Consider the following 10519-nt stretch of genomic DNA (forward strand, 5'->3'; position numbering starts at 1 on the left):
GCCGAACTACGGCGCTCTGATTTCTCCATTGCACATTGGAGGTACGTAGGCACAGGGTACGAACACCCTAGCGAGCGACCTTTTCTTTTTTTTTGTTATTTTGTTGGACTTTTTCCTTTACCTTATTTGCCTACTATCTGCATGTTTCCTATTATCTGTATATCTTCCGCTACATGTTTCCCTTAGCACATAGCATGATACACACACACATACACCCTTAGATTAGAAAACTAGCAAGAATGGATCCTGTGGAGTACCACAGACGTGAGGGGTGCTAATACCTTCCCCTCACGTAACAGACACCCTTACCCTTTCTCTGAGACCATTGCTTGTTATTTGGTTTTTCTTCGATATTTTACATTCCTTATTGTAGGATAAATAGATGTTCGATGGCGACTTCATTGTATTTGTTTCGATGAGTTTTCCAGTTGCTTCACAGAGGTTTAGAGATCTTAGAAAAGTCCTTTATGAATCTTCGATAGAAACCTGCGTGTCCTAAGAAGCTCCGTATTTCTCTAACTGTTTTTGGGGGTTGGAGGTTTTCTATTACTTCGATCTTTGCTATATTGACTTCAATCCCTCTTTCTGAGACTACATGTCCAAGTACAATCCCCTGCTTAACCATAAAGTGAAACTTCTCCTAGTTTAGGACGAGGTTAACTTGTACGCATCTGTCCAAAACATTTTCTAGATTTGAGAGGCATCCTTCGAATTCCTCCCCACATACAGAGAAGTCGTCCATAAAGACTTCCATGATGTTGTCCATGTAGTCAGCGAAAATTGACATCATGCATCTCTGAAATGTCGCAGGGGCGTTACATAATCCGAACAGCATTTGTCTATAAGCGAATGTTCCATAAGGGCACGTGAAGGTTGTTTTCTCTTGGTCGTCAAGGTGAATTGGGATCTGAAAGAACCCTGAGTAACCATCCAGGTAGCAGTAATAAGAGTGTTTTGCTAAGCATTCGAGCATTTGGTCAATAAAGGGAAGAGGGAAATGGTCCTTCCTTGTGGCTTTGTTTAATTTACGATAGTCAATACACATCCTTGCTCTAGTCACCTTTCTTTCGGCGATAGATTCTCCTGACTTATTTACGGTAACTGTTATGCCTCCTTTCTTTGGTACACAATGGACCGGACTTACCCACTGACTATCGAAGATTGGATATATAATTCCTGCATTCAGAAGTTTGGTGACTTCATCTTTAACTATTGTGCTCAGGATAGGGTTAATTCTTCTTTGATGTTCCCTAGAGGTTTTGCAATCTTCTTCCAACATGATGCGATGCATACATACGGAAGGACTTATTCCTTTCAGATCAGCAATGTTATATCCTAATGTAGATGGATACTTCCTTAACACTTGTAATAGCTTCTCGGTCTCTGTGGCTCCTAGCTCTGCGTTTACTATTACTGGTTTTTTGAGCTCATCGTCTAGATATTCATACCTAAGAGTATTGGGTAATGGCTTAAGGTCCAAGGTTGGTTTCTTAGGGCAAGACATAGGGTTGGGTGTTAAAGCTAAGCATTCTCTTAAACTATCGTCTCGATATTCCGGACGCCAATTGTCTTCTTCGAAAATCAGGGGCATCGAAATCTTTATAACTTCAGAGTAACATTCTTGCGATAATCCTATCTCTCTTACACATCCATCAATAATGTTCACCTGATAACATGTATCTTCTATAGTCGGGGTTTGAAGGAATTGTGTTAGAATAAACTCGACCTTCTCCTCACCTACTTTGAATGTCAACTTGCCTTTCTTCACGTCTATAATAGCTCCAACGGTAGCTAGAAAGGGTCTTCCTAAGATTATAGGGGTATTGACGTCTTCCTTTATGTCCATAACTATGAAATTCGTAGGGATGTAGAATTGTCCGATGCGGACGGGTACGTTTTCAAGAACACCTACAGGATACTTAACAGATCGGTCTGCGAGTTGTACTGACATCTTGGTTGGTCTTAGGTCTCCCATGTTTAGTTTCTCGCAAATGGACAAAGGCATTAGGCTAATACTAGCTCCTAAGTCGCACAAAGCTTTGTCTATGATAAATTTTCCTATATTGCAACGTATGGAGAAACTTCCTGGGTCTTTCATCTTAGGTGGCATTTTATTTTGAATTATTGCACTACATTCGACAGTGAGTGTTACGGTCTCGTTGTCTTCTAATTTCTTCTTATTCGATAGGATTTCTTTTAGGAACTTAACATATGAGGGCATATGTGTAATGACTTCTGTAAATGGAATTGTAATGTTCAATTGTTTAAGAAGTTCGACAAATTTCTTAAACTGCCCCATGCTTTTAGATTTCTCGAACCTTTGAGGGTACGGGATAGGTGGCTTATAAGGTGGTGGAGGTATGTATGGTGCTTCTTTTTCGTCCTCTTTATCTTTCGGGTTACTTGGTTTATCGTTGGGTCTACTTTCCTCCTCAGTTGTCTTACCAGGGCTGTTGATGTTCTGCTATGTAGAATTGTCTTATTGGCATCCATGCTTGGCTAAAACATAATAGCAGCCGAAAGTAATAGTGTATAAGTCTTGCAAAAATGAAAAGAACAAAACAGGTACTAAAGTAAGATGTTATATGGAATGTCATGACTTCAACCATGACATCGCGCTTGCAGAACTAAGGAAGAAAGATTCAGTTTGGGTTAAAACAGATACATAATATTCTATGAATATTATGTAATCCTATGTGGCGCGTATTTAAAGGTCAAAGAATCAAGTCAGAATATTGAAGAATCAAATCTGAAGATTGAAGATTCAACGGTTTCTAATTTAGGAGATAAATTAGGAAACTTATGATTAAAGACCTTATTTGTAGCAAAATATTTTCTGCATATTTGTAACAGCCAGAGAGCTACGATTTGTAAGCCCAAGTCCAACTGGGATCAGGTTATAAATAGGAAACTTTGTAACCTAGTTTTGTAAGCTAATAACCAGAGCTAGGAGGATGTAGTCTCTAGGGTTAGCCGTGTAGGTGAACCACCCGGTGTGTGGGATGGTCACTGATTTGTGCCTCAAAACCTGCAGGTGAGAGGTTTAGTGTAATCACTCAGAAGTTGTGAAGAAATGAGTGAATGTTTGTTCTTGGAGGAAGCTTGTAAGCAACTTCAAGTTGATATTGTGTTTATGTGTGTTTAGAGTGTTGGGAATTAGGCTGTCGATGCAGTGGCTGAGTTGTTGACTGCTAGACATCATTGCTATGATTGGGAGTGGAATGGAGATATTCCATATCTAGGGAGTACCTAGGTAGAGATTGCATTGGGTAGTGTTTAAGTACGAAGTTGTAAACGAGGGAGTTTAGCTTCAAATTAAGACTACTTATAGTGGATTTGCTTCCTGGCTTGGTTGCCCCAGAGTAGGTTAGTTAGAACCGAACTGGGTGAACATTTCTGTGTGTTTTTTATGTTTCTACATTGTTTATTTGTTTGTTCAGTTTGGATGTCATAACATCGTGCATGACATCAGTGTTTGGTTTAATGACTGTGCTGTCACGGAACCTCTACAAAACAGAGTTATTTGTGTTAACTGAACTAATATGATCCCGACACTCATGGACTTCTGAATGCAAGAAGTAATCAAAATTTGGGGGATCTGTATGTACTGCCTCAGCTAAGCTGATGACAGAAAATGTGTCGTGACCTTGTGTATGACATTCTGAGTCTGTCCTACCAGAATTTTCAAGGGCTTTGGAACATAGCAGGGTTTTTAAGCCTAGGGTCAGTCGGTTCGTCCATCTCTCTACCACTTCGCAGAATAATAGCATGAGCATGTCCTTTTGGGTTTGGTTGTGGTTGTCCAGGAAATGTCCCAGCTGGTGCAGCAGTAGGTGCTTGTTGTTGTGCCACTTGAGAGATTTGTGTCTCAAGCATCTTGTTGTGAGTAGCCAACGCGTCTACTTTAGTCACTAACTGTTTGATTTTCTCATTAGTGTGCATGTTTTGGTTTAGGAAATCCTTATTGGTCTGAGTTTGAGTGGCTATGAAATTTTCCATCATTAATTCTAGGTTAGACTTCCTGGGGACGTTAGGAGCAGCATAGGGTGCCATTTGATATCCAGGTGGTACACTGGGTGCTTGACCAGGTGCATACAAGGCATTATTGTTCTTATACGAGAAGTTAGGGTGATTCTTCCATCCTGGGTTCTATGTGTTTGAGTAAGGGTTTCCTTGAGCATAGTTTACTGGTTCAGTGGAAACTCCTGCCAAAAGATGGCACTCAGGGGCAGCATGTCTAGACATCCCGCATATTTCGCAATTTAGGGAAACAGAAGCCACAGCGGCTACAGGTGCTACAATGAGGCTTTCAATCTTCTGAGTTAGGGCATCAACCTTGGCGTTAACGCGGTCGAGGCTACTTATCTCGTACATACCATTCTTTGTTGAAGATTTCTCTCCAGAAGTTTTCTCCGACTGAGCTCTCTCGCTTCCCCATTGATAATGGTTTTAAGCCATACTTTCGATAAGTGCGTAGGCATCGGCATACTCTTTGTCCATCCTCTTCTTATATGTGGTTCTTTGTTATGGGGACGAGAACCTCTAGCTTGATAGTTCTTTCTTGATGATTACCCCAAATTTTTTCTTTGGCCACGGGACAAGCAGAAGGAAACTTGGAGTTTTTAGACTCCCATAGGTAACAATTATTCTTAGATCTGACTCCCTTCATGATTTCTTCGTTTTCTCCATTAGTAACAATACACTCTTCTTTAGTGAACCTGACATAGAATCCTTTATCACATAGTTAACTGATGCCTATAAGATTTGCAGCCAATCCTTGTGCAAGTAAGACATTATTTAGATTAAGAACATCCTGACCTTCTGTCTTGCCAACACCTTTGACTTCTCTTATTTCTCCATCACCAAGAGTCACATAGCTGGTTCCCTCAAGTTTGAAGTCTACTAGTGAGTTCTTTCTCCCAGTCATATGATTTGAGCAACCACTGTCAAGGTACCAATCTTCCTTAGAGAAGTGTGTGCTACTAGAGCAACATTCTTAGCCACCCACTGTTGCTTTCTGTTATAAGTATCATATTCAGGTTTGGCTTGATGAGTTTGGTTTGGATATCTAACTAGTCTGAAACAGAATGGCTTTATGTGACCAAATCTTCCACAGTGATGACACCTCCATCTTTGGAATTTCTTCTTTGAATGGCTTCTTCTTCTGTTTCCTTGATGTCGTGACATTGGTGCTGACATCTGGTTAGTTACACAAGTTTCAGGATTTGATCTCCTGATCCCAGAGGTGAATTCCTCTTTAGCCACAAATCCTACCCCAAACATGTCTCCTGCTCTTTGTCTAGACTCCAGAATTTCCTCTAGAGTATCAGTTCCATTATTCAGCATTTTGAAAGATTTAGTAATTTGTTCAAGCTTGTAGTTCAACATGCTCACTTCACTACTGAGAGAGTCTATGGTTGCAAGATGTCTATTCTTCTCAGGTTCTAGCTCTTTTATGATTATCTCTTGCTTCTCCACTTGTTTGCAGACTTCAGCATTCTTGATACACAACTTCTTATATGAGGCAGCAAGTTCATCAAAGGTTAGCTCGTCATCACTGGGATCATCATCAGAGGCATAGACTCTTGTTAGAACTGTGACATGTTTTGCAGTTTCTTCTTCAGACTCAGAGTCTTCATTAGGCCAAGTGACAGACAACCCTTTCTTTTGCTCTTTGAGGTAGGTAGGACATTCAGCTCTAATGTGTTCATATCTTTCACATCTATGACACTGAACCCCTTTTCCTTGATTGGGCTTCTCTTTAGCTTTGAATCTTCTGCTTGGATCATAGGTCTTCCTGATGTCATTGGAAGTGTTCTTGACATTGGATCTGGACTTCTGAATTGTTTTCAATGCATGGCTATGGCTTCTGATAAATTTCCATCACTTCCACCATTGCTTTCTCTTGAATTATCTTCTGTGTTGGAAACAAAAGCTATGCTCTTGTTCTTCTTTTCAACAGACTCAAAAATACTTAACTTAAAGGTTTGTAGAGAACCAATGAGTTCGTCGAGCATCATGTTGCTGATGTCTTGGGCTTCTTATATGGTAGTCACCTTCATATTAAATTTCTTAGGCAGTGATCTGAGGATCTTTCTTACCAGTTTTTCTTCAGACATTTTTTCTCCTAAGGCTCCTGAGTTATTTGCAATCTCAAGGACATTCGTGTAAAATTCATAAATGGTTTCATCCTCTTTCATCTTGAGATTTTCAAACTTAGTGGTAAGCATTTGAAGTTTAGACATCTTTACCTTGGATGTGCCTTCATGAGATGTTTTGAGAATATCCCAAACCTCTTTAGCTAGATCACAGTGCTGCACAAGTATGAAGATGTTCTTGTCAATTCCATTGAACAAGGCATTTAGGGCCTTGGAATTGCCCAAAGCTAGCTCTTCTTCAGTTTTGTTCCATTGTGCTTGAGGAATTAGAACAGTGGTTCCGTCTTCCATAAACTTCTCACGATGTTTCCATCCTCTTTCCACAGCTCTCCATGCCTTGTTTTCCACAGACTTTATAACAGCTACCATACGAGGCTTCCAGTAGTCATATTTAGAGCCATCCATGATGGGTGGTTTATTCCCAAACACTAACTATTCTTTCTCCATAGTACCAGAATTTTGTTGTCCCTATATCTCACCCAGATGTAAACAGGTAGGGTGCCTGCTTTGATGCCAATTGAAAATTCTAGTAACTCACGCTCGATGTCATACTGGACGTTATGACATTCACAATTACACAAAACAAAACGTTAAAACAGAAACACATAAAAATAATAAAGAACACACAGAATTGTTTACCCAGTTCGGTTCAAACAACCTACTCTAAGGGCTACCAAGCCAGGGAGGGAACCCAATATAAGAAGAATTAATTCGGAGTTAAACTCCCCTGTTTACAACTCCTCACTTAAAACCTACGCAATGTAATTCCAATCTATTCCTAGACCTGAGTATCTTCACTCACTCCCCCTCAATCACAATAGTGATTACAAACAAACATTAAACAAATTGAGATAAAAGACACACTTCAAAAACACACCCTGATCTGCTTAAAAGCTTCAATCAAGAGACACACACTCGTGCTTAAAATTTTATAGTGACAAAATACATAAACAACCTATTCCAATACAATCATCAAAAGACAATTTCTTGGAGTACAAGAGACACAACTACAGAACTACGGTTCTTCACAATTAACAAACTTTCTCTCTGTGTTCCAAATTAGGATTTCAGTCTTCTTATATGCAGCTCTTGGACCTTGGGCTTTTCAAGAATCAAATTAGGGTTAACCAAGTTAACCTAATTTACATGTCATCTGGTTGTTATAGAATGTGCTGTCAGCAAAATCTTCTAGACGAAATATTCAGCATACAATAAAAGGTTTCCTAAATTGTAGATTGAGATAAATCAGGAAACACACTTATAAAATATAACAGCCCCTGCTGTCAAACAAGGATGTCATGACATCGGTCATGATATTCACTAACAGAACCTATATTAGCTTAACACATATGCAACCTGCATAACACAATATAAATCATGTAATGACATCAGTCAAGACATTAAACACCCAGGTATATTTTACCACAAATGCAACCAACATGAAAAACATCTACAGTTATTATTGGCTTCCTTGGTCCTTAAGACAAGTAGAAACAAAGCCCAACTCAACTTGTTCCTTGCTTTTGTATTTTATTTAATTAGATTTGAATTTTAATGTAAATAATTCAAAAATAAATCAAATAAATAATAAATAAGCGTTCTCTTGCACTTGGAGGTTGTGTATGGGCTTAGGAACAAGTTTATATCAAAAGAACTTGGGCCTATTTGGAAGAAAAATAATCTTAACAAGTATTTTTCTTCATGCACCTCTTCAAAATGCTCAACCTGTGCAACTTATTTCTTGCTCAATTTTCAACATTTTTGGGTGTTCTTGGACTTTTTAGAAAGCTCAAAGGGTCCTCTAAACACTCCTTTTGGTTTCATCTTCATTGAAGTTTCCATGTTCATGTATGTTTCTTTGCAAAAAGATGACTGTCGCGCCCTCGGTTTTTTGCCATACCTCTCGCGGAGAGATACGCGAACTGACTCTTTTTTGTTTCTGCTTTTGTATTTGAAAATCAAAGAGTCGCCACCGACCTTTTATTTTATCCAATTAAGGAAAGGTTTATAAAAGAAACAGAAAAAAGACCTTTAAGAAATTCTGGGTAAGGGGGTAGGTTATACAAAGGGAAGGTGTTAGCACCCTTTGTATCCATGGTTATCCATGGGCTCTTTAATTTGCTTAGCTCACTTGTTTTCAATTACTTTTCTATTGCCTTGAAATGCTCGTATGTGGTTTCAAATATCTTTGTAAATTGACTTTGTAATGATCCTTGTGCGGATGTATACAAAGTGTTTTTATCTTTCAAAAGATGTTTTTGAAAAAAGAACGTTAACTTCGTAATGATCCTTGTTTGGATATATACAAAGTATTGTCTTTTTGAAAGTTTTATTTTGAAAAACAATGATATATGATAGATTTGTTTGTTTTGATTTGAGCAAGCAAATTAGGAGGTCTACCCTGAGTTAAAAGGTCTTTATCCTATTTCCTTTAAAAATCTATCCTTTCACCGGATATAAACAAAAGTTCGATTTTGTACTCGAAACAGTAGAATTTGATTTTTTGATTTTGAAAAGAATGAGAAAAGGGATTACCTTAAGAGGTGCAAGTGTGATTGTGTTTAGATTCAGATATTTTATCTTTGAAGTTAGTGATCTAACGATTCAATTTTTATCTTTGACATACACGCAGTTTTATATGTGCTGGAATTTAAAATGCGGAAATGTAAAATGCGGAAAGTAAATCTACGCTATTACATCGATTGTGCAGGAAATGTAAACTACGCTATTTACATGGATTTGACAACCTATACATTTATCTAGGAATTTAAATTGCAAGAAAATAAAGAAATGTTTTTGGATTTTTTATGATTGATTTTAATTATAATTAATGCATGATTAATTAAATTAAAATGAGGAAAAAAGTTGAAAATAAATTTAAACCTAAAAATTAAGTTCAAAATATGTTCAAAATGCTTTTCAATTAATTTTAAAACAAAACTATTTTTTTTGGAATTTTTGAAATTGATTTGAAATTTATTAAGTTAATTAATACATAATTATACAAATAATTACACAAGTAATTAAAACTTAAAGAGAAAATTATCCTAAACATGTACAAAATTAGCCTATAATATATAAACTATATTTAATATAAAGAACAATTTTTTTTATGATTTTTTAATTGGTTGAAAATAATTAAAAGATAAATATATGCATATTATCTAATTAATTATACAAAAATATTTAAATTATGAAGAAAAATAAAATATTTATATATCAGAAAATAAAATATTATTTTAGCAACTTAAAAATATTTTTTATGTATTTTTTGGATTTTTAAAACTATTTTTAATTAATTTTGCAAAGAAATTAAAATAAAAATAGAAAATAAAATCAGGCATGATCATGTGTGATTGATCTGAGAGTCTATGATATGGGGAGTGGGTTTTGGTGCGTTGGATGGAGAATTAGTGGAGATCTATGGCCCAGATGCGTGGATACATGGTACACGTGGTTAGAGGTGCAACATGTGATCATGCTGAATTCAAGAGTCCAACATGGGGCCCACTAAAGCTGACTGGCGAATAGAAAGAGGAGAATATGCCACGCGAGCGGTCAAATGGTCAACCTCACTATTCATCATCTTCTTCCTTTTACCTGCGGAATTTCTTGCAGACTTACCTGCGGATTTTCCTGGGGATTTTGCTTTCAATTCTTTAACCTTTTGAATGACCTACAAAGTGAAAATGCAAAAGAACAAGGGCCACCCAGATCACCTAAATGGACCCTTCTGAACATGATAGCGTCGTTAGTTTTTTCATTTGGAGCCTTTATCATGGAGAACGAAAGCTTCACATGTTTGAAGCTCTAAAATGGTGGAGCTTCAAAACTACGTTAAAGCTTGCATGTGATCACTCAAACCTACTCTATATCATGCCATGAGTCCATGCAAATGGTTAGATTTCATTTTAGTTAAGCATGCGTACGAAAACGAAAGCTATGTGTGTATGTTCATGTAAAACATCATACGCATATTATGACTCTCATGGGACCAAACAAAAAGCTTATTCTTACTCTATATTACTTTAGGAGATGATTGGAAGTGTTTATTTGTATTGATAATGATTGGAATATGGAAAACGAAAATTTACAAAGTTATGGAATTTTTGAGAATTTTGTGATGTTTCTTTGCTATCTCCCTTGCTATTTTCGTGGTACTTTATTTGATGGAGTATGCAACTTCATTTATAAGCCAAGAGGTGCTTAGAAACTAAGCCAAGAAGCATTCATTGCTTTGTTGAAACTTTGATTTTTAAATATTAAAAATCTTTGAATATTTGACCAAGTCTTGCTCTTCTTCACTTCTCTTGCCTTGTACTTCAATTTTCTGCAGAAAATTAAAGATTCTTTGATGAGTC

At 37.1% G+C, this 10519-nt stretch overlaps 1 protein-coding gene across 1 annotated transcript; it reads right to left on the reverse strand.

Annotated features, from left to right (window-relative positions):
• Window positions 1-640: 640 nt before the first annotated feature.
• Window positions 641-2299, reverse strand: LOC131648820 (uncharacterized). Its single transcript, XM_058918544.1, has 2 exons — window positions 1298-2299; window positions 641-796 (listed from the first exon to the last, which is right to left on the reverse strand). The coding sequence occupies exons 1-2, from the start codon at window positions 2297-2299 to the stop codon at window positions 641-643; spliced, it is 1158 nt and encodes a 385-aa protein (XP_058774527.1).
• Between the last annotated feature and the right edge of the window lie 8220 nt (window positions 2300-10519).

Source organism: Vicia villosa, linkage group LG2 (genome assembly GCF_029867415.1).
Source record: "Vicia villosa cultivar HV-30 ecotype Madison, WI linkage group LG2, Vvil1.0, whole genome shotgun sequence".
In the NCBI taxonomy this organism is placed as follows: domain Eukaryota; kingdom Viridiplantae; phylum Streptophyta; class Magnoliopsida; order Fabales; family Fabaceae; genus Vicia; species Vicia villosa.